The sequence below is a fragment of the Equus quagga genome, chromosome 5, assembly GCF_021613505.1.
Source record: "Equus quagga isolate Etosha38 chromosome 5, UCLA_HA_Equagga_1.0, whole genome shotgun sequence".
Taxonomy (NCBI): domain Eukaryota; kingdom Metazoa; phylum Chordata; class Mammalia; order Perissodactyla; family Equidae; genus Equus; species Equus quagga.
Window position 1 is genome coordinate 5,638,178 of NC_060271.1, and position 24,722 is coordinate 5,662,899.

A 24,722-nucleotide genomic window follows, 5' to 3' on the forward strand; every position below is an offset into this window, starting at 1 on the left:
TATCCTGTGCATTGTAGGATGTTTAGAAGCACTCTGGCCAGTAGCACCCCACAAGTTGTGACAATCAAAAATGTCTTCGGACATTGCCAAATATCCCCTGGCAGCAAAACAGCTCCCAGTTGAGAATCACTGTTTTGGTTAAACCAGTAATCTTTGATTCTGTCTCATTTTGAGCTAAAACTGACATATCATTATAACTATATATCAAAATAACTTTTCCTTCTGTTTCCGAGAGAAGAAATATATAGTCTAGGTGTCATCATTTCTCCCCCGACTCACTTATCACTAGCAATGAAGTTATTGTTGCATCTGAGTGGTAAGCAGCCTAATTCCAAAACTGCTTTCTGGGGTCACTCTTGGTACCAACATGCCTTAGCGTGGGTTCCTCATCTGAGTACTTTGTTGGCAAGTGTGAGTTCAAAGACCAGGAGTGAAAGACAGGGATTGTAAAGCAGAGAAGGGAGGAGAGCCGTTGCAAGGATGCATTATCAATTGGCCACTTCCAAAGGCACGTGGTTGCTTGACTCTGCAAGAGAGTTTGACAGCCATGTGAAATATCTGAGGAGAGTCTATCTGTGGGGAAAGAGAGAGAAGCTTGTATTCATCAGTTGTTGACTCCATTGGTCAAAGATTTGACCCATGAGGCGTTAACCACTGCCCAACCCAGCACTTCCAGGTTGCACCTGCCCCGATGCGGAACGGCGCCAACAGTCCTACGACACCATGGTATCAAGACAGCAGCCCTGATGCAGAAGGTGAGAAGCCTGAGGCATCGGCTTGAAGCACAGCTCTCTCAGGTGATACCTGCTGAAGCTGGAACAAGATCCGTGATGGTGAAAGAGAAGCAGGTGAGGCCAAGGCGGGTGAAATCGGGCATAAGAGGTGTTTGATACACTGGCACACCTGAATTTGTGCTCTGAGCTTCAGTCCTGGTACATATTCAACCACAGTACCCTGTACTTGCTCTAAGCCTCAGCTTTCTCTTTATAAAATGAGGACAATCACCTCAAGCTTGCAGGAGTGTTCTGAAAATTAGAGATCCTGCATTCATAAAACCTGATCATGATGGCAGTTCACTAAATACAGTGTGTGTGTATGTAATTATTACTAGTCAGATGTAAAGTCTTTCCAATTGACCACAGAGGCCCAGCGTGGTGAGACCACAGTCACAGGTTCCACCTTGTGTGAGCAGTGAATTTGGCTTATGCTGCTCAGACAGCAAGAACTTGTTCACGCTACAATTAGCCTTCCGTGAGCCACTGTGTGCTTGGCCCTGGGCTGGGGACCCGGAGACGAGCATCATTCCCGATCCTTGCCCTCAAAGTACTCACAGGCTGGCAAAGACGGGCAGACGATGACAACTGCCGTGCTCGAGGCAAACCCAGGAGACCACGGGAGCAAAGCAGTCCTGGGAGGCGAAGGCAGGCTTTCCCCAGGAGAGGAAACGCCGCCCAAACCTGAGGCTGTGCAGGCGTTCACCAGGCAAAGACTGGGGGCAGGGCAGACGTTCCTCACCAGGTCCGCCCCGCGCAGCCCCGCCGTGTTTACGGGGCCTCCCGTGTGGGGCGGCGGTCAGACGCCGTGGGGGACACAGCGGTGCGTGAGGCCAACCCCCACCCACACCCCCCATCCAGGGGCAGGAGCCTGACTGTCGCGGGAGCGAAGGGACAAGTTACCGCTTCCGGGGGGCGTCCGTAGGAACGGACGTCAGCCTGCCTCTATCACTCTTCACGAACTCAGAAGGTCACTGACTCGTTCACTCCCTCACTGGCCGCTAAATTTTTATGGCCAGAAGGAATGCGAGGGATTGATGACTTTTTCCTTTTGACACTCGCCCTTCGTCACACTGTCCTATATTTCAGTAAGAAAAGAGGTATAAACGGAAAGAAAACCCACACTCTTGAGAATTCTCTGCCCCCATGCCCCTCCCGGGGGAAGGGAGCTGAGAAGGACGCTGTCACCCCCTCGCCTGTCGGCCGGGCTGCGCCTGTCTCTTTAAGAGCCCGAGCCTCGCCCTCCAGAGGGGCGGTGGAGGCGGCGGGCTCCGGAAGGGGCTGCCCGCTGGGGTCTCCGGAAGCTTCGTCTCTCGGTGCCGTTGTCTCTTTAAGGAGGCGGGGCTCTGCCCGGAGGAGGCGGGGAAGTCCCGCCCCCCGGATCTCCAGCTTCCGGCAACCCGGCGGGCCCGGATCCTGCGCGGAGCGCTTGAGGCCCGAGCCTTCCCGGCCCGGCTGGACGCCGAGGGCCCGAGGTGAGGCGGTCGTCTGCGGGCTGGCGCGGGACGAGGGGGCCTGGCACGTCCTGCGTGCGGGCCCGCGGCGGCCCGCTCCTCCCCCACAGCCTGCCTTGCTTCTGGGGCGGCTCAGGGTGTCCCGGGCTGCGGGGTCGCTGTCTCCCCAGCTCCTCCTAACTGCTTGGCTGTGCACTAAGCGCCTTGCTCACTCATTTAATGGCCCCCAGCACCGCGTGAGTAGGTGCTGTTATGAACCCATTTTACAGATGAGGAAACTGAGGCCCAAGGAGCCCACAGTTACACAGCGAGAAGCAGCAGAATCGGGAAGCAAACCCAGGTCTGTGTGGCCCCAGAGCCTGTGCCCTTAACCACTGGCTGGGCTGAACTGCCTTTGCTCTTCACTGTTCTCAGCCGCCGCTCTCACGCCCCAGCCCCCCTTCCTCATCCTTCCACCTCAGGCCTCCCCTGGCCCCTAAACGCACGCAGTGAGTGAGATTGGACGGAACTTTTTTGGATCCCCCAGGTTAGTTTGCTTGTAATAGTTTTAACAGTACCTGATGCTAAATGGTTATCTTCATATAAACCTATCACACCGCACTGAGAAAGGAGGCACGAGAAAGCAATACCATTTCTCACGCTGAAATAAGGGTTGTTTGCAGCTATTTTATTCTGGAATCCTATTACGTTTCCTTATTTTTCCTTTTTAGACCTCTGCACATTTCCGCACTAGTAATTGGGAGAAGCCCCGCTGGCTGAATGGCAGCTGTGGACGACCTGCGGTTTGAAGGTGCGTTAGTTGGGTGCCCACCTTTGTCTTTATGGTCAGTATTTCCACAGGCGCAGCAGCAGATTTTCATTGCTCCACTGGCACAGCTGTTAAAGAAGGTTACTGCCAACATCTTGGTAAAAGAGTGTTGGCCACACCCAGGGTTTCCTGTGTGTCCACACCAGCTGCTCTTTTTGGTCAAACAGCCCTTTAGTACAGTGGTTACAGAAAATGTATGTGGAGTTCCTGCTTTAGTTCAATACACACTTATCGAGCCCCTACTTTGTACGTAGAACTGTACTAGATACGGGAGACAAAAGGATAAAGGAGAAGTTTTTATACTGCTGGAGTAGATAAAAGTGTAAAAAAGGTAATTCTGATGAAATGTGGTCAGGTCATTCCTTCACTGAATCAGTAAGCATCTCATGAGTGTGACCGTGAACCGGGCAGGTGTTCTAGTCATCAGGGATGGAGGAGTGAAGAAATGGTCAGGTTCTTCCCTTACGAAGCTCTCAGTCTAGCGAGGGAGACATTCATTTGTAAAATGATCATTTAAATACGTATCTACAGACTATGAAGGCGCTGGAGGAAAAGTTGCAACTCATAATCCAGAACTTGACCTAGGGATTCACAAATGCTTATCTGGCTTGTAAACGCCTGTGTAGCACTTACTGTATGGCAGGCACTGTTCTAAGTGCTTTACAAATATTAACTCATTTAATCCTTATGTCAGCTTCATGAGACAATTATGTTATTCTCTCTATTTTACTAATGAGGAAACTGAGGCACAGAAAAATTAAGTCATTTCCCTAAAGTTCACCTGGTTAGTAAGTGGTAAAGCAGACCTCCACGCACAACCTATGCTTTCCCACTACCGTCTGAGGAAGAGATATAATGTTTAAAGAGAAATCTTTTCCATCCGCAGATACTGTCAGCTCCATCTTCAAAGTACATCCAGGATCTGACCACTTCTTAGCACCTCTACCGCGCCCCGCCATGCTCAGGGTCACCGTCACCTCTTGTGTGGATTATAGCCCTCACCTGCCTTCTGGTCTTCCTGCTTCCTCCCTTCAGTTGATATTTTGCAGCCAGAGTGGCCTTTAAAACTGAGTCAGATCATGTCATTTTCCTTCAGAAATTTCCAGTGGCTCCCACCTTACCAGGAGTGAAAGCCAGAGCCCTTTCTGTGCTTAGGAGGAGGCCCTACGTGATCCAGCCTCCGCTCCTCAGATTTCGTCTCCCGCTACTCTTGCCCTTTCTCTCTCTGCCATACCCACACAGGCCTTGTCACTGTTCCTCCTAGACAGTAAGTACTCTCACAGATGGGGGCTTTTGTGCCATCTTTCTGTGTGGGACATTCTTACTCCAGCTAGCCACATGGCTTGTTCCCTCATTCTGTTCAAATCTCACTTTCTTACGGAGGCCTTCCTTGGCTGTCCTACCTGAGAACAGCGCGAGAAAGTTCGAGCGTGAAGAACAGCATGTGCAAAGTACCTCAGGAGGGAAGAAGTTGGATTTTTTTCCCCAAGGAATTGAAAGGAGGCCAAAGCACAGACAGTGAGGGAGGCTGTCACGAATTGACGTTTGAGAGAAGACAGGAGCCAGATCACACGGGGCTTTATAGACCATGTTAAGGACTTCGCTCTTTAGAAAAGAACACGGGATGCTGTGGGGGTCATAGGAGGCTTCCCCAAAGAAGCATGGTAGTGTTAGATGAAAAAGTGGAGATCAGGACCCTTCCGGTGAAGACACTGCGTCAGGAAAGGAACAGCGGCAAAACATAGCATAGGATGTGCCAGGATGTAGAAGCAGGTAATGTTGGTAGAAGAAATAAGAAACACACCAATCTTGCCCTCAAGGAGCTGAGATGGACGAGAATAACTAACGGAGAGCAGAATGTGTGAATAGCCATCACGTGAGCGGTCCACACAGCCTACATTCCTATAAAACTGTGCCGTCTGCTGTTCCTCAAACACAGGCCACGTTTTCTGTCTTCTGGGTCTTGCTCATCCCATTCCCTTTTCTTGAGATACCATCCTTCTCATACAGCAGCTTCTCCAAGGCTTTCCTAATCCCAGCACCGAGATGGGTTATCATCTTCCCTTGAGCCTCTTCAGCCTTTGTGCCTCTAAAGTGACACTCTATTTCTCCTGGCGTGCCGTCCCCCCAGTAAACTACTGCTTTTTAAATATAAGACTTAAGTCTGTCTTCCTTGGTCTGATTCCTTCAGGCAAATTTGTGACCATCTTTTTAAATGTCAGTTCCCTGGCTGGTCAAATGATAACTATAACAATATTATTATCATAATACTTAAGATAGGTACTATGTGCGTTTTATAGTTGAAGAAACAGAGGCTCAGAGATACAGAGTAATTTCCCCGAGGTCGTGGAGCATTAGAAGCTTCACCTAAGTGGAGGACCGACTCACTCCAGAGACTCACACTGCCTTAACAGCCAGGACACTGGAGACTGAAGTTTGAGTAATTGTTACCTATCAGCCACCTGATAACTAATTAATTTTAGTTACTTTAATTTTCTTCACAAAACTATTTGCAGAGCTGAAAGGCAGTAAGGTGGGCTCGGTTATCCAAGAGCCCATCCTACTGCCGGTCGTAGGATTCTTGCCACGCTGGCAGTGTTATCGTGGTGCCCTGCTGGTATCCTCTGTAGTCCTGTCAGATTCCCAAGCTGCCCTGAGTTGTATTCAAGAGCAGCTAAATGAAGTTTGTTGGGATATCCAGAGACAGGAGGTCTCAGTCATTGCTGGTGGACGCGAACAGGGAGGTGCTGTGGAGAACAGCTTACAGGATGGCTCAAGGGCCTTAAAAATGGTCTGCACCCTTTGACCTGGGGATCACACTGAGAGCTGTTCACCCCAAGGCCGTAACTGGGAAAGCTTTGTCTACACAGACACTCCTCACTGTGTTATTTGTACTAATGAAAAGTTGGAACCATCCCAAATTCCACTAACAGTGGAAGAATTGTGTTAACTTATGGTGTCTCTCCTACTCTCCCCACACCCCTGCTGATGAAATATTGTGTAGCCACATAAATGATCCTTGTAAGGACTGATAGAATAAGAAAAAAAATTTTTTTAATATAATTTTTATTATATAATTTTATATAATTCCCTGTAGACAAAGCAAGATACAAAATTGTTTACATAGTATTATCAGACCATAAGTCAGTGCTCGGCATGTTATTTTTGTTGTTAGTGCCATCGAGTCAATTCCGACTGCTAGCGCCCCTGTGTACGGCAGAGCGGAATCCTGCCCAGTCTTTTTGCTCCATCCTCTCACTTTCCGGCACTACATCAGACAATATTCCGCTGCTATTCTTAGGGTTTTCGTAGCCAATTTTTCCGGAAGTGGGTGGCCACATCCTCCTTCCTAGTCTGTCTAGTCTGGAAGCCCCACTGAAATCTGTCCACCGTGGGTGACTGTGCTGGTGTTTGAAATACCAGTGGCATAGCTTTCAGCATTACAGCAACACACAGCTGTTGTAGTATGACAACCGACAGATGGGTGGTGTGGTTCCCTGATCAGAAACGAACCTGGGCCGGGGTGAGAACGCCGAATCTCATTGGCACATTGTAGGCATGGAGTAAATATTTGTTGAATGAGTGAATGATCATCATTGGCATGAATCCTTACTACAAAGAGAAAAGGAAATATCCCTAAAGTTAATAGTGTTTGCCTTTGTGTGGTGGGACTAAGAGTGACTTTTATTCTATGGTTTCTACTTTCATTTTCGTCCCCATGTTTTCTGTAGTGATTATATAGAACTTAGTGGAAGAAATAATTTCCATTAAGAGTTTTTGAACTTGAATCAAGGAAGAGAGGTTTGATTGGTTACTTAATATGGGCCCGGCACTCTGCTAAGGACTTTACTAGGTAATGTTCTTAACTTTCCCTGAATTCTTTAAAATAAGCATTATTCTCCCCAGTGTATAGAAGAGAACACTGAGGCTTATAGAGATTAAGTTACTTATTCAGGCTCATATAGTTAGTAAGTAGCTGAGCTAGGACTAAAATCCAGGTCTGACTTCAAATTCTGTTCTGTTCATAATCTTTTTTCTCTGTCAGCTTGATTTCTAGAAGAGATGTTTTTCAGAGCCTTTTGCCATTTGTATCAGTGTCTATAGTAAAGCTGAGGTTGGAACAACCCATCTTTGAGTTGAAGGGGTAGAATTTCCAGTGTGGGTAAGGCCTCTGAGGCCCTTGTCCTCTAATCTGTTTCAGAGTTTGGTGATGCAGCCGCTTCTCTAGCAGCAAACCCAGATACCACCACAATCAGCATCGAGGATCCTGGTGACACCCCGAAACATCAGCCAGGACCCCCAGGAGGCTCAGGGAGAGAAGAGGATGATGAGTTACTGGGAAACGATGACTCTGACAAAACTGAGGTTCGAACTTGTCTTTGAAATTTTTTTTCTTTTAATTTTTAAAAAACTTGTTCCTGCATTTCTTCATTGTCTCCTGTGTGCCAGGTAGAGTGCCAAGTAGTGGCCACACAAAGGTAAATCACACGTGGCCTTTGCCTTGGGGACGAAACAGACAGGCAGACAGACCATTGTTACCTATGGGAAGCCCGCGGGTGGAGGGGAGCTCCGGCGTTGTGGGAGCAGAGAGAAGCCGGTTACGGAAGCCTTCCTGGAGGTGGTGATGCTTCAGCTGAGTCTTGATGAAAGAGTAGGTGATAACCATGGGAAGAAGGCAAGGAAGGATGATCTAGGCAAAGGGAACAGTTTCGGCAAAGTCAGAGAGGCATGGAAGAACGTGGCACAGACAGCACGTCTCCCATCTTCATATACAGGGGGAGCAAAATCTAGGTGAAGACGGACATGAGGCTACACAGATAGGCAAGGAATCAACCCAGTGAGCATGAGTTGTATTCCAAAAAGTATTGGGAACTGTTGAAAGATTTTCAACAGTATGGCCAGATACGTTTAAAGATGTTTAAGATATGGTGGCCGTGTGGAGAATAAATTGGAGGCAGACAGACCGGACACCAGAGGACCAGGGAGGGGACTCTTGAAGTGTCCAGGCTGGAGGTGATGAAGCCTGAACCAGATGTTGGAGGGTGGGCTCAGTAGGAGTCGGTGGAAGGGGGTGGGGAGAGAGAAGGAGGAATCTGGGGAGACTTCTAGGTTTCTGCATCTGGTTGGATGGATAGTGTCAGAGCTATTTTTGATCACAAAGATTTATTTCCATGTACACCATTGGTGTGTTCCAGAAAAATAGTATTTCTTGTCGTATTTAATAAACGGAATCATGATTGTAATGCCCTAGAGGAGCACCCACTTTATAGCCGTGTGTTCACAGGCTTATTAAAAGAGTGGAGTTCTTGGGTGTTGGATGCTCTTTGTGGGACTCCATGAAATAGCGAAATAAGTACCAAAGTTTGTGCTAAATTATTATTATTATTAATTTTTTTTGTTGAGGAAGATTAGCCCTGAACTAACTGCTGCCAGTCCTCCTCTTTTTTGCTGAGGAAGCCTGGCCCTGAGCTAACATCATGCCCATCTTCCTCTACTTTATATGTGGGACGCCTACCACAGCATGGCGTGCCAAGCAGTGCCATGTCTGCACCCGGGATCCAGACCAGCGAACCCCGGGCCGCTGAGAAGCGGAACATGCGAACTTAACTGCTGTGCCACTGGGCCGGCCCCTGTGCTAAATTAAAGACCATTATATACTAGATATTGTGGCAAGAGCTCAGACAGGAGCCTGAGTGCGAGGCCTGCTCCGGCCAGCAGTAGTAGCTGTGTGGTCTTGGGTAGGGGGCTTTAATTTCCCTAAGCCTGGATTTCCTCATCTGAAATAGAAGAAAATAGCCTGTTGACCATTGTCATCATCATCATCACAATAGGTGATATTTGTTCACCATTTAAAGTTCCTTACTTGGATCATCTCATTTAATCCTGAAAACAACCCTACATGCGAAGAACTGTCCTTATCCTCATTTTACAAAGGAGGACCCTGAGGCAGAGTTGAAGTAACTTGCCCCAGGACACTCGACTGGCAGGTAGCAGGTGGGGCTTTGAAGCGAGGCAGTCGGAGTCTAGAACTTGTGCTTCCCTCTCTGCTAGGGTTAGTCTGTGTTAAGTGCGTATTAAAGTTGTTGACCCTCAGGACACAGGAGTGATTTTTAGTATAGCTGAGTGTATTAATTAGTCAGAGTTCAGAGAAATAGAAGCAATAGGATGTGAATATAGAGAGAAAGAGGTTTATTTTATTTTTTACTTTTTGTTTGTATTTATTTTTAATTTTGTTATTGCAGTAACGTTGGTTTACAGCATTATATAAATTTCAGGTGTAAATCATTATGTATTTCGATTTCTAGTAGATTACATCATGTTCACCACCCGAAAACTACAATCCATCACCACACACGTGTGCCTAATCACCACTTTCTCCCTCCCCCCTCCCCTCTGGTAACCACCAATCCAATCTCTGTCTCTATGTGTTTGTTTGTTGTTTTTATCTTCTCCTTATGAGTGAGATCATATGGTGTTGGAGAGAAAGAGGTTTATTTAAAAAAATTGGTTCACGTGATTGTGGATGCTTGGTGAGTCTAAAATCTGATGGAGGAGCCTGGCAGGCTGGAGACTCAGGAAAGAGTTGGAGTTTTGAGTCCAAGGGCATGCTCTTGCAGAACCAGGAAGAGCCGATGTTGCAGGTGAAGCCTGAAGGCAGTCTGCTGGAGAAGCCCGCTTTACTCAGGGAGGTTGGCCTTTTGTTCTCTTCAGGCCTTCACCTGAGTGGCCGTGGCCCACCCACGTTATGGAGGGCAATCTGCTATACTCAAAAAGTCCAATTTAAATGTAAAACTCATCCAAAAACACCCTCAGAGAAACATCCAGAATAATGCTTGACCAAGTCTCTGGGCACTGTGGTCCAGACAAGTCGACACAAAAGGTTAACCATCACACTGAGCGACAGCAGACATGGAAAGTTTAAGAAGAAGTGTATGGGAAGACAAATATTAAAGTGGAAAACATTGTATCCCTTAGTTTTGTCTGGGAATTGGGAAGAGGTTACCAATATTCTGATACTGACAGAATTCCTTGGCTCAGCTTATGGAACGTGGGTCTCTGTGTTCAATACCTCGTAATATTAGAGTTGGAAAGAACCTTCAGTTTCCTCTATTTCAGCTTCCTTCACAAGATATTAACGCTGTCCGTGGAGTGTCAGAAAGATGACACTTTAGTGCCCCCGGGAACCGGCTGTTCATTACCATGTAAAGCAGCCGCTGCCACTGTTGGACAACTTTAATTGTGAAAAATTTTTCCTTTTTGATGAACAAAATTATCTGCCCGTAGCACCTTCCTCTGTCCTGCAGAGCTCGTTGGAGCCCATCTGTACACTTTGCTAGATGGCTCCTCTTCAGGTGTCTGAAGATGGCAGTCACGAGTCCTGGCATGGGCCTGCCTTCTGCTGTCCGATGGCTGTGCTGTTGGGGCAGGCGTGGCCCTCCTCATGTGCCTCTTCTAAACTGGAATTTTGTTTTTTTGTCAGAGCAGCGTATTTTAAGTTTTTAGTACTTTAGAATGAATCAGTATATCGGATTTTTGAGCATTCAGGTGGTGATAATAGTAAGGATCTTGAGGGGTAGGGAAAGAAGAATTACATTGACTGCCTTCTGTATGTATATATTTCTGTGTGTGTGTATATGCATATATATGTTATTGTACATAACATACATGATATATAATTAATCTAATCCTGTAATCCTATGAGGTCAATCTTGTTAGCTGTGCCTTTTAGGTAAGAGAAGGCAGACTCAGAGAGTCTCGGGTTTTGACGAAGCCGCCCTCTAGTTGAGGGATCCAGATTTGAAACCTTTTGCTGTGCCTTCAAAACTGAGGCTTGTTTTACAGCGGCCGAGAGCTGGGTGTGGCTACTGCAAAGTTGATGAATGCAGAAGAGCTTGGTCTTCTCTGCGTGTTGATTTTCCGTTAGATCAGCTCCCCATCTCTCTGTGTAGCTGGAATAAGGAAGCTACTTCTGTGTTCATTGTGTTTTTTTTTACATCTGACAGTTACTTGCCGGACAGAAGAAAAGCTCCCCCTTCTGGACATTTGAATACTATCAAACATTCTTTGATGTAGACACTTACCAGGTTAGTAAACCAATTGCACTTGCCCTTTGGTATGTAATGGAGACTTGTTTCTTCTGTGGTTAAACAATCAAATAATGTGAACGACTTTGTATACCGGATACGGTCTTCAAAAGTAAAAGGTTTTAGCATTGGAAAGTACCATCATCATAAAAGCTCTAATAACCAAGTTTCAATTTCGCAGTGGTTGACTTTATTAAACTTTAAGAAGAAATCTTCAGTAAACTGACTGCTATGCTGATTTCCAGGTCTTTGACAGAATCAAAGGGTCCCTTTTGCCGGTACCAGGGAAGAACTTCGTGAGGTTGTACGTCCGCAGCAATCCGGACCTCTATGGTAGGTGTGGTGCTGTTTGGATTCTTGACCTTGTACCAGCTGAACTGAGTGAGTGTGCAGGTTGCTTGCAGGGTTGAGAAGTGCACTGCTGGTGGAGCATGCCACATTCTGTTTCGCTCTTCTGAGCTTCAGTAGCAACCTTTAAAAGGATTTTGGGGAAAATGCAATTATACATTATAGTAATGCCATGAATACAAGTGATAGTACGTCCTTGGAAAGTCTTCAAATGGCATTACAGACATGAAGCAAATTAAGTCACTTTATCTAAGAGGAGATTGTTGACTTTAATTTTAGAGGATTTGGCAGTGGGGGTGAGTGTGGAGAAGGTCCTCTCACACTTGTTCACTGATGTGCTGAGATCCAGCTCTGCCCTCAGATGGGCTGGCGTCCCATGCGATTCAGTCAACAGCACTGGAAGTCTGTAAGAGCGGTGCACCAGGGCATGGCTGCCACCCCTGACCTCCCTGCTGTCGGAGAGGACGTCAGAGGTCCCCCACTGCTCCCGAGGGAAGGGGTTCCAACAACAGCAGCTTTTGCTTGAGTGAGACGCTCTTGGAGGGTTCGAGCAGAGCAGTGACATCCTCTAAGTCAGCTTTTCAAGCATTGTCAAGAATGTGGAGCAGTGGGAACTTTTGTATATCTGATGGGTACGTACCTGGTACACCAGTTGGAGCAGTTTGAAGATGCTTATACCCTACAACTTAGCGGTTCCACTCCTACATATACCTTCTTAGAGAAACTCACGTATATAAGAGAAGACAGACAGAAGACTAGTATTCACTGCAGCAGCTTTGCTTGCAGCAGCAAATGGTTTAGAAACGACCACAATGTTCATCAGCAGGAAAAGGAATAAGTAAATTGTGGTGTATTCACACATGGAATTCTGTAGTTTTTAAAAATGAGTGAGATCTATAAGCATCAACATAGGTAAATCTCAGAACAATGGTAGATGGAAAAAAACATGTTGTAGAAGGGTACGAATAGTATTACACCATTAGAAGGATTTGAAAAAGTGCACGATGAGTACAACAGTGTTTATTTTATCATTCTTTGTGCTTTTCTGTATGTTAGAAATATTTTGTAATATAAAAATGCATAATACAAACTAAACTAAGGCTCCCTCCCACCCCATATTAAGAGTAGGAATTTGGCAGGAAGAGGAAGAGAGAAGGCCGTGTGAAGCAATGTGCAAACCCTGGGATGAGTCAGTGGTTGTGTCTCTGGAGGTGCAGCTTCCTATGTGTCTGAGTATGTCAGAGGCGGCAGCTGTGTCTGTTGCTCATCATTGTGTCCCCAGCAACTAAGCTTGAGTCTAGAGGACAGTGGGTTCTTAGTAAAAATGGCCAATAGGATACAATAGTCTCTGCTTTCTACTTATAGGTACTATAATATTTTGCCCACTCGTGGTCATATGCTTGGATAGTCTCAGCCCTTTTGACAACATGTCAGTTTTGTTCATTCATTCAACAAAGCTTTTGGGGATTTTTTATTGTTGGTTGTAGGATTTTTTTCTTTTTGTCTTTTTTGTTTGTTTGTTGCATCTTTTATATGCTAGGAACTCAGAATAATACAGTGAACAAGATTTAGTCCTTGGCTTTAGCAGGAAGCTTGCAGGCTGCTGAGTAAACAGCTGTTTGTGGAAAGCCGATATTGGTGACTCTTGGGAGTGTCCCAGTTGATTGCTTGTGCTCCCTTTCCCAACTCAGGAACCATCTGGGCTTTGAAAAGTGCTAACACATTTCTGCTAGTTATCTCCCCCAACACAGTAATTTTCTTAATTTTATTTTTGTTGAGGAAGATTAACCCTGAGCTAACTACTGCCAATCCTCCTCTTTTTGCTGAGGAAGACTGGCCCTGAGCTAACATCCATGCCCATCTTCCTCTACTTTATATGTGGGACGCCTCCCACAGCATGGCTTTTGCCAAGTGGTGCCATGTCCACACCCAAGATCCGAACTGGTGAACCCCAGACCACCAAGAAGTGCAACGTGCGAACTTAACTGCTGCACCACTGGGCCGGCCCCAAATTTTCTTAATTTTATGATATGTCAAGGTGCCTGCAATAATCCCAAAAGGTATTGCAAAATGTTAGTGAAATTGAAAAATGAAATTCATAGAATTTATTAAAACCTGTCAATTTAAAAATTGTGTTTGTTCTGATAGTATTTTTTCTAGATGGGGAATAACAAGGATGGTGTTCATGAAATCAAGTGAAATGAAGAAAGCGTGGTGTACTTATCCACTTAGTGGAGTATTTTATAATCACTAAAAAAGAATAAGCTCATTTTTATGAATAGCTATGGTAGAATCTCCAGGCTATATTAAGGTGAAAATGTATATGTATGTTATCATTTGTATAAAACGTGCACACACACTCACAAATATGCGTTTTCTCGTGTGTTAGAAGTCTCTGGCAGCGTTCATCAGAAGCTGGTCACAGTGATGACCCCTGAGGAGAGAAATGCATCCTAGGCAACGGAGAGGGAAGGAAGTTGACTTTTCTTTCTGTTTGTTTCCTTTTGTACCTTTTGAACACTGACCTATGTGCATATATTACTTTTTCATTAAAAAAAAGAAAGAAAAACTAAAACCTTAAATACACACATGCACAAACCACCCCCATGGTGAGTTATAGACTAAGTTAACTCTTTCCTGAAATGTTCTGCTTGCCCTGCTCTTCCGTTTAGACCGCAGAAGGACCTGATTTAAGTCATTTTTCTCTGGCATTAACATTTGGAACTTAGATAAAGGAAGTAACCTTTGCTTCCTGTGTCCTGATGGTGAAGTTAACAAACCCTTGTAACATTTAACAAAATGGCTGAATTTTTTTGGATGATCTTTCAATAAAAGAAACTATAAACAAATCAGTATCTTTATTCATCTATCATGGAACATGTTTTGGCCTTTGCATTTCAGTCTCCCATCTTTAAGGCAACTAATTTTTGAGTTGTATGTTTGACCTTTTAGAAAAGAAAATTTCCACTAAATGAGTATTGATTGCATCTGAAATTCATTTTCCTTTGCTTACATGAATAGGGGGAAGGAGATGAGAAATTATTCTATAAGAGTCTAAGGGCCAGTGCTTCATTTTCTTGTCTCTGAATTTTCTGGTTTCCTTTGCAGGCCCCTTTTGGATCTGTGCCACATTGGTCTTTGCCATAGCAATTAGTGGGAACCTTTCCAACTTCTTAATCCATCTGGGAGAGAAGACATACCATTATGTGCCTGAATTCCGAAAAGGTTGGTGAATAGCTTGAAGCATCAGAATGCTGTCAGTTTGTAAGCATGAGTTCCTTTTACCCACTGAGCTCTTGGCCCCTTGTCTAGGTGCTGCAGCCCTTGATTTCTATATTTAAGGGTTCAAACACACCTACTATCTAAGAATTTACCACCCATCTGTATAAACACACATAATTTTTTTATTGTGGTAATTTTTAAACCATTTTTAAGTGTACAATTCAGTGACATTAAGTACTTTCACAATATTGGGAATCCGCATAATCTTTTAGAAAACTGTAAGGCAAGGCCAAATAGCAGTTGGAATTTATCCAAAGAAAAATGTACAAAATAAGCAGAAAGCATTGTGCATGAAAGTCTCCATTGTAACATTGTTTGTGTTATCCAGATGTTGGAAACAATAGGAGCATTGTTATTTAAGTCATGATAACTCTAGCTGGGTCTGTAGCCACCCATTATGAAGCACTTAGAGCAACATGGAAAACTGATAATCCAAACTTAGCCAGTGCTGTTAGCAACTGCGTTAAGGAGAAGTCTGCAAACGGTCAAGGCCCGGAAGGGAAAATGCAGAAGTGAACGTGTCCTAGTGATGCAGGATCGGTGAGCCGAGGAGTCGAAAGAAAGATTTCTTAGACTCTCAAGATCTGGCAGTAGTGCTCTTTTATTTAGAGAATAGTGTGGAATAGCATGGGGACAGGACCCATGGGCAGTCGGAGCTTCTGCTGCTGCCGCTGCCACTGCTGCTGCTGCTGCTGCTGGCATGGGGACAGAGCCCATGGGCAGGCAGAGCTGGTGCGTGGGGACAGGACCCACGGGCAGTCAGAGCTCCTGCTGCTGCCCCGAACTGAGGGTTGGGGCCAATATTTAAGGCATAGGTGTGTGAGTTATCTCTTTATTGGTGCCCGTTTGGTCTGGCCATTTGGTGGTCCCACAAATCAAACCGGATTGAGTAAATGGCAGAAGTCACCGCTCAAATATTATCCTCGGCTAAAGACAAAGGAGGATTTTGGGGTGGGGGGTCAGTTACATGAGGTTGCCAAACAGTCTTCAAAGATAAGGCCATCCCCCCTTCCTCCTGGCTCAGTGAGGGAGGCATCTTCACAGATAGAGGTTTCCCTTAGAAATGTAAATGTTTTCCCAACAAGGGGCAAACAAATTCCAGAGAGGGAGGCATGAAGATTTCCTTTACAAATGCAATTGTCTCTGATCAAAGGGCAAACAAACTCCACTCTTTGGAGCCTGCTTCTTATCTGTAGTTTGAAAAGTAACCAGCCTAAAAATCCTCATCATAAACTGTTTTAAAATTAAGCAGCCTAAAAATCCCCATCATAAACCCCCCCTGAACCCATTTTGGCCCCGAAATCTTTTGGGGATATGGACGATGGTCAGTCTTCTGTAACTACTTCCGGCTGTACAAGGTCGTAGAGCTGTCCCTAAATGGGGCCATGGGTACAGGTAGGAGGCTCAGCGGAACGGAAGGCTGCGCCCGTGGTGTCCAAGGCCGACAAGGCATCCAGAGCCTCTGGGGATGAGAGAATCATTTGATGAGAGGTGGTCCAGGAGGTGAAACTTTGTTGACATGTGGAAGACAAACAACGAAATAGACAACAAATTATAATAAGAAATACAAGCAAGATGATTAACCCAATGAATAAGGTTTTGATAGTAGTCCAGAAACCTGGACCTGACCAAGAGTTCAACCAATCATTTAGAGATAGGGTAGGGTCAGACATGGACTTAACTTGGTGGCTCATATCAGATAGGAAGCCAGAGATATTCCGATGGTAGTCAGGAATATAAACACAACATTCAGTTTTTATAATGGCACAAGTACCCCCTTGCGCTGCTGTCAAGACATCCAGTGCCATTCGGTTTTGGAGGACTGCCTTACGCATTTGGGACACTTCTAAATCTAGCAGCAAAAGGCTATGTTGTGTATCATTTAATGCTTTCATAGTAAATTTGTTTAGGGCTTCCATGTGCCAGATGACACTTTTGATTCCTAATTGGGGAAGGAAAACTGAGGCAAGGTGGTCATACCAGTGTTAGACAGAGTGTTCAACGCTGTTGCAGGTTGGGTAGGTTAGCAGGAGGAGATACAGTAAATGTAGTTCTACCTTCATCCAGATGAAGCCTAGGGTGCATCGTCCAATCCATCCAGGTGGCAGCCAAGGCCATAAGTTGGAGCCACATAACCACTGAGTGCCGTTAGGGGCTAGCCAACGTGTGCTTGGCCGTCTATCCCAGTCAGTCCCAAACCAATCAGTATTTCTTAAGCTTATGATATGAGAACACATATGACGGGGAATTTTTCCCATAGGTCGGGTGCTATTAGGCCACGTATCACAGGTGTGATTGGTTTGTTCCCAACATATAGTGGCCTTTTGACTGAGTTGACCACTAGTAGGAGTGAGCCAAATATATTCGTCCCAAATTTGATATTGTCCGTTCTGTGTGTATCCATAAGTTGGGGACTTTACCTTTGGAACTTGTTGTTTATGATCCACCTGTGACACGGCAAATCTAGTTAGTATTTGGGCAGTAGTATTGAAGGAAAAGGTTTGATTGTGGCCAGGGTACTGCCAGGTGTCAGAGACGGATGGCCACAAGGAGACATTATGATTAGTAATAGATGAATCTTGCAGAAGAGAAGAGCTAGAGTCCAATACCCATGAATGTGTACTATATCTTGTACTGAAACATAACTTTTTTCTCTCTAAAATCGCCTCATTTTTATAAAATGATGGTCAAATTAAGATAAACCGGTTTGCAAAACAAGTGTAGTTTCGATAAAACTTGGTCCAATTATTTACATAAGTGCAGCAAGAATAGCAATTGATTATACAGGCTCTTTTAAATCTGCTTTGCTGGAACTTTTTATGAGGAATCTCAGATTGAACTGCAAAGGCCTCTCGAGGCCAGAAAAGCCAAGCCAAGGACTTGCCATCAGATTTTGCCTGCAGTACCTACAGGTTTGGGTGGACTCCTCTCTTCTCGAGGGCCCCCAAAATATTCTGAGGTTCCTTGCACCTGCCAGATAAGCAAGCTTCCTTACTTACCAGGCAAGATTGCCAGAATCTCTGTAAACAAGGTACCAGGCCCATGTTTCCAAGTGGCTGTATTCCAGAATGTCCAATCTTTGTTCCTGAAAAGCTGTGTTGTCATATCTGAGCCTGTATGTTTCAAATATGACATTCCAGTCAAAGCCTTGGTAATATAACCAATGTGTCCTGCTATAAGGAGAATAGGTTCTTATTGAACTTATGCAAATAACTATATTGCCACTAAATAACCATACTCATTCACAAAGAGTTTCCAAATTCTAGAGGGATCAGGTAGGGGGAAAAAGATAAATGTTTCAGTTTTGCTCATAAAGGTATAATTTCACTAAATCGCTGTAAGTCATAGTCAGCATAAAAGAAAAGATTTCCTTAAATCTGAGAAAACAAAACAAAACATTAAAACTCAACAATATTTCAAACAGAAGTCATAAAAAGTTATAATCATCCTCATCAGTTCACACAGTCCTGTATAATCAGTTCTTGAGCTTAATCTTCTGTTAGCAGGTCTATGAGCTTAGTTTCTGTTAGAATTCTGTAATTTCTTAACGGTTCAGTTTTACAATCTGAAAGTTTATCAGAAACCTGTAGTTTAGAACCTTTGTCATAATCCTTTCCAGGAATTTCTCTGAAGATGAAACATATTTGCAAAAGCAAAAAGCATCAGAGTAAAACAGCAACTATCTGTAAATGGACAAAAGACTCAAAAGGGCAACTGACAAAGAAACTTGGCTACTTCTGTGACATATAACACTTTAAGATAATAACTGGAATTATGACTGATAACCAGAACAGATTAGAATTTTAGGAATGCTATATAATGTTAAGACACGTATATTAATAACATTCACCCACGTAATACCACATAAGAAAGTTTATCATCGCTTATTTGACAATGCTTCCCATGTAATTTAGTAAACCAAATAAACCTAATTAATTTAGTATTTTCCTCCTTATAGGAAGAGAGCAAATTTCTTTGAGAAGTCTCAGGGGCCCTCTGAAAATCCTCAGAGAAATTCTTCTTCCATCTACCAGGTCAAAAGAAAGCCTTCATTCAGGACTTGAATATTTTTGAGGGAGAAGCTTGTCAAAAATATCAAAAGTTTTTAAAATGCTTGTTCAAATAGGAAACAACGCTCACTGTTAATGCTCAGGCATCTATTCAAAGTGACAACAGAGACAGTCAAGAGCAAACAACACCGTCAAAAAATTTTAGAAGAGACCTCTTTCTTTCTGAATATAGGAAATTATTTTAACAAAACATAGATTTTCTGTCCTTTAGATAGAGTTAGAGCAGGCCAAAAGTTCAAGAAAATTATCCTTTGAGAGAAAACCAAATTTTAATTTCTGTACCAGCTTATTTTTAACATTAAAACTCATTCACTTAATTGGATTTACTTTAGTCTACTTGACCAGGCATAAAACTCCTTTCAGAATTTCTCCTTCACAAACCTTCTACAACTTTCTTTTTCCTTTCTAGTACATTAGGACAAATTTATCTTTCTTAACCCATCAAACAAAAATACTTCCATTCTTTGTACCTTCTTTACTGAAAACATACGTTTTAACTTTCCTTGAATACAGAGCTGTTTTCCTTATTAATTCCCAGTAGCTTTAATTATATAAGTTACTTAGAACTTTTAACCCTTAACAGACCCTAGTAAACACTGAAAAGGTAAGCAATCTTTTATATCAGCATTCTAAACACTTCATAATCTCTAGAAACACGCCGCTTCACAATAAAACACAAGGCACGCTTTTTAACAGACCCAAACGCTTTTAGCCTCTTTACAATAAGAAGCCAAAAGTAAATAACTTAGATACGTTTTAGCAATAATGTTTCAGTGTTCTATCCAATTCAAAAACGACCCAGATATTCAGGTTTTTATCATTTAACTTAACTTGGCAAAACTCAAGATTGTTACCAAAAAGAATTTTGAAGCAGTTTTTTTTTTCTTTCTCAAGTATACAGACCATAAAACAGTTATTGTACCCACAAAAACTTCATGAGATGTTAGACAAAACTGGTCATCATATAAAGCTATTATTTTGCTGACAGATTTAACAGACAATGTGAACTTATTTGACTAGTAAACCCAGGCTGCGTGCCTGCATCATATGCAAATACTGACAACTCTGACAGGAAGACTATTTTCAATCAAACCAACAAACTTAAACAAGCTTTCATTTACCAAAGGTTAATTCACATCACATTAACTTGAAAGACATTGGATTAATTTCTACTACATTTAGAATTTATGTAAGCGCTTACTTTAAGCCAATTAAACAGAGCTCTTAATTTTGGTAATACCATCCGGAGGTAAAATATCACACATATAACGTACACATAGACACACGTACACAGAGACTACACAGCTATTGTTTTCTTTTACCAATATTTGTGGAGAAGATACTCAAGATGCTAGATTTTTTGGCAAGGGCACGCTTATGGCCGTTTTGCCTCTCCCCTCCTCTTTTTTTCCTTTTTTTTTTGCTTCAGTCTTAGGAATTAGTGATGGGCTTAGATAGTAGTTCCTGGAGAGGGGAGATGATAATCCTTTTTGTGATAAAGGAACTAGGTGGAGTCCGAACTGCCTCTAGAGTTGTATTTCCAGTCTTGCAAGGATTTTCTAAGGACAGTTGCTCTTGATTTCCCAGAAGCTGGATTGTAACTCAAATTACATTCCAGGTTGATCTACCTGTCCAGCTGCATCACAAAGGCACAGAAAAACCCCTCAAATTTTCCCCCAGATGGAGTTAGAACGCATCCACAGGGTGGGTCTCTGGGGATGCTTACGAGCCTTCCCCATGGCGGTAAAGCCAGTGTCTGACTGACAGCACCTGGAGAAAGGGTGCAGAGGCCGATTGCGGGTGTTGACCTAGTTATGAGATTTAGTCAAGTCTCGCTCAGCCTGGGCACTTTGTCTCCAAGCCAGCACAGTTGAGGTAGGGAAGCAGGAGGCAAAGGCCTGGAACTGGCTGGAGGCTGGGGCTCCTAGAGCCAGGTTTGAGAGTTAAATCCCTGGCAAAAAGCCTTAAGTTTTGATTTTACAGAAGGTCAAGGTTCTGCTCAGGTCCAGCCTGAACTTTAACCTCGACTTGGTGACAACAAAGGTGATTAACAAGACAGACAAAGAAAGGAAAAGAAGAGATCAGACCTCGCCCTCCTGGCCTCTTCCAGAGGGTTATCAAGATAAGAGTCACACAACAGTTCCCGTGCTGGGGCACACTACCCTAGCACGACAGTTCACAGAATAAATTACAGGTCTCCTACCCTCATAACTGACTCAGTAGGTGACTAAAATACTCAATGAGTCAACCGTCAAGAGAGGGCACCCCCACTTAGGGTTGCTGGGGTGATCAGGCCCAGAAACCCAAAGTTGGGGCTCCCAGGGGTGGAGCCTTTTACTCTTTAAAGATTTCTTTGTTTCCCAGTCACAAAGCTCAAAAGGAGATGAAAATCGCCATTGTAACTCCAAGAGAGACAAAAGAAACAGGTCCATTACCATGAAAAATCCCCCCTGAACCTAGGGCAGCGTCCTACCCGTCGTTCCTACTGTGGGGTTCCTATAGCAAGGGGTGATGGGGGCGTCCCCCGGCATTGCATCCCTTGTATACCTTCCCTGTTATGCCTGCAGTAACAGGTGCCTGGTGCCTATTCTGCAGCATAGGCCTGGTGAATGGTCCCTGAGAGAAAAGGAGAAAGAAAAGGAGCCATTACCTTGAAAATCCCCCCATTGGGGTTCCTGTAGCAAGGGATGATGGGGGCATCCCTTGAACATCTTCCCTATTCTGCCTGACAGTAATAGGTGCCTGGCGTATGGTCCCAGAGAAAGGGAGCCATTACCTTGAAAATCCCCCCAATGGAGTTCCTGTAGCAAGGGATGATGGGGCATCCCTTGAACATCTTCCCTATTCTGCCTGGCAGTAATAGGTGCCTGGCGTATGGTCCCCAGGATAAAAGGATAGAGAAAAGACAGTGAGGAATTTTCTGCCAGTCTGGGGGACATTCTACCCAACTGCAGCCTGGAGCCATTCTCCCAAGAAGGGGTTCCCATACTCCACCAAAGGTTAGAGTTTGGTACTTTCCTTGAACTGGAGTCCCGAGTGGGACTTTCCTCGCAGTTCAGAGCGTGCTCAGGTGCCAGAGGGAGGGATCCCAACCCAGCCTTAGGAAAAGAAACCTTCCACGGGAGTCTTGGAGATTGGCGGCCGTCCTAATGACTTAAGTGGCCGACCCGCGCCCACGTAAAATTTGTCTATTAGAGATAGAGTCAGGAAGGAATGGATTAATTCATTTTCCATCACCCTGAGGCTTAAGGTACTGAATCTCTTAGGCTGAATGCCACAATTTGCCCCATAGAGTAGCCATGGGCAGCAAACGTGGATTCATACAGCCATCCAAGAAAGTTCCCGATGGAGAAGTGAATTTAGATCCATCCTTGAAAAAGAGAAAGGCACAAGGAAGAAAAGGGCACTTACCAGAACTCGAGCTCACAAGCCGATGAAGCAATCCCCGTACGGGAGTTCCCCGTACGGAAGATCCCCTGAAGCAATCCCCGTACGGGCCACCAGAAATGATGCGGGATCGGTGAGCCGAGGAGTCGAAAGAAAGATTTCTTAGACTCTCAAGATCTGGCAGTAGTGCTCTTTTATTTAGAGAATAGTATAGAATAGCATGGGGACAGGACCCATGGGCAGTCAGAGCTTCTGCTGCCGCTGCTTCTGCTGCCCCCGCTGGCATGGGGACAGGACCCATGGGCAGGCAGAGCTGGTATGTGGGGACAGGACCCACGGGCAGTCAGAGCTCCTGCTGCTGCTGCTGCAAAGTTGGGTGGAGAGTAAGGCTAAATTTAAGGCATAGGTATGTGAGTTATCTCTTTACAAGACAAAGAATATGTAAAAAAGTTAAAATGGTATCAGTGCCCCTATGGTCTGGCCATCTGGGGGTCCCACAACTTTTAGATAAGAATCAAACTGATTGAGTAAATGGCAGAAGTCACCCCTTGAATTTTCTCCTCAGCTAAAGACAAAGGAGGATTTGTGGAGGGGGGCGTCAGTTACATGAGGTTGCCAGACAGTAACCAACTTAAGTTCTTGCCTCTGGCATTGATTAAGAGCTTCTAGAGATAAGACCATCCCCCCTTCTTCCTGGCACAGAGAGGGAGGCATCTTCACAGATAGAGGTTTCCCTTAGAAATGTAAATGTTTCCCAACAAAGGGGCAAACAAATTCCACTCCTTGGAGCCTGAATCTCATCTGTAGTTTTAAAACTAACCAGCCTAAAAATCCTCATCATAAGCCATTTTAAAATTAAGCAGCCTAAAAATCCCCATCATCTTGAACAAAAAAAGAGTTCAATAAAGGTTAACTATTGCTATTTATAGATAGACATAAATGTGTGCCTGTAGAGATATGTGTTCACCTGTGTGCGTGTCCATGTATTTTTCCTTCTTTTCCTTCCCTCTACCCACCATGCCCATTTTCCCTTCTCTTCTTTCCTTCTCCATTATGGAGTCAGACCTGGATTCAGTCCCAACTCCATTTATCAAATGACCTTGGTTTGAGTTTAACTCAATAAATGTTACCAATGAGATATCGACTCTGCCCTCCAGTAGTTCAATGGTTAAGTAAAGAACGCCAGGTAAGCGAACATTGCTGTAGACATTGTGTGTTAATTTCTCTATGAGAGGTATGCTAAGTGGATTGACAGAGAAAGAGGAGTGAATCACCCTGCCTGAGGTGAAGCTGGGGAGGGTCTTTATCAGTTCTAATCCTCCTTTGCTGAGCATCCCAGTGTAAGGGAGTTGTGGGATGTATGTACCACTAAGATAGTCATTGACCTTATCAATAAACATTTTTCCATTTTATGTAAAGAGTATGAGTTACACTTCCAGGGTCAGATCCTGCTTCTGCCCCTTAGTAGTTATTTGACCTTGACCAAACCACAGCCTATCTGATCCTATGTTTTCATCTCTAAAGTGAAGATATATGTTACATGAAATAATGTATTTACGTATCAACAATATAAAAAACTAATTCTTAATTGAGCGCTTATTTATCAGTGTTCTAAGTATACCAAATCTAACTCACTTAATTCTCCTAATAATCTTATAAAGTAGTGTACTGCCATTATTCCCACTTTACAGATGAGGAAACTGAGGCAGGAAGGTTAATAACTCACCACCCAGGGTTACTTAGCTGTAAGTGGCAGAGCTAGGACTAGAGCCCATGGAGTCTGCATACAGAGTCTGCACCCTGACCGTTAGACAACGTTGCCTCTCAGTAAAGCGCTCAGTGTAGTGCTGGACGCCCAGCGGGTAGCTGCAGCCATGGTAATTCCCTTCCCCTTCCTTTAGTTGTCCAAGAAAAAGGCAATATGTCGGCAAAATTACATTTGGCTTAATGAAGGAGTTCCCAACATGAAAAAACTGTTCTGGGAGCTAAAAATGTTTTGGGCAATCACATGTCTTAACCAGAGTCTGCTGTGATTGCTAGGGGTGCCTTTGTTCTTGCCAAGAGTGCTAAGTGAATTACCTGCTGGTTTTCACGTAGGAAGGGCGGGTGCCACGGGCTTAGCTGTGCTTTAGGATCCTCCGCTCCAGAAGAGGGAAATGAATCCCCTAGGGCGTGCTCCTGCTGGAGGAGGAGGGGAGGGACAGCAATATACTGAACATCGCTGTTCTGAGGAGCCACTAAACAGCGTTTCCACCACAGAGACAGAATGATTTAAAGAAGAAAGTGAAAGTAGAGAATATTTCAAGCAATTCATCTATGAGCTGGATCTCCCTATTTCAGAGACAGAAGGAACTCTAAATAGCATGCAGAGCAAGTTAATCTGTACCCAGGGCATTTTAATAAATTTGCTAAAGAAGTCAGTGTCAGCTCTCATTATGCTAGGAAAGAGGATGTGTTCTTCCAAGGGAATAGTTGGCTTTTATTTGGCTCAGTATATTTAAGCGCTTGTAGTGTGG

The 24,722-nt window shown here is 44.3% G+C and overlaps 2 protein-coding genes across 8 annotated transcripts in view; one reads left to right on the top strand and one right to left on the bottom strand.

Annotated features, from left to right (window-relative positions):
- Window positions 1-2,949, bottom strand: part of LOC124239186 (type I iodothyronine deiodinase-like) — a 43,137-nt gene extending 40,188 nt beyond the window's left edge. The window contains exons 1-3 of the mRNA XM_046660652.1: window positions 2,915-2,949; window positions 1,897-2,415; window positions 1,332-1,489 (exon numbers count right to left, since the gene is read on the bottom strand). Coding sequence (XP_046516608.1) covers window positions 1,332-1,489; window positions 1,897-2,415; window positions 2,915-2,949 — 712 coding nt within the window. The remainder of the gene's footprint in view (window positions 1-1,331; window positions 1,490-1,896; window positions 2,416-2,914) is intronic.
- YIPF1 (Yip1 domain family member 1) overlaps window positions 2,144-24,722 on the top strand; it is a 38,135-nt gene continuing 15,556 nt past the window's right edge. For 5 of the 7 annotated variants that reach the window (XR_006888713.1, XR_006888716.1, XR_006888715.1 and 2 more), the window contains exons 1-7: window positions 2,144-2,248; window positions 2,497-2,567; window positions 2,938-3,017; window positions 7,237-7,400; window positions 11,039-11,119; window positions 11,365-11,452; window positions 14,576-14,692. Coding sequence is in view for 3 of the 7 variants with exons in the window: in XM_046662229.1 (XP_046518185.1) it covers window positions 2,987-3,017; window positions 7,237-7,400; window positions 11,039-11,119; window positions 11,365-11,452; window positions 14,576-14,692 (481 nt within the window). In the remaining 4 variants the exon portion in view is untranslated. Of the gene's footprint in view, window positions 2,249-2,496; window positions 2,568-2,658; window positions 2,754-2,937; window positions 3,018-7,236; window positions 7,401-11,038; window positions 11,120-11,364; window positions 11,453-14,575; window positions 14,693-24,722 lie in introns of those variants that run through there. The other 2 variants (XM_046662230.1, XM_046662231.1) reach the window with 2 other exon arrangements.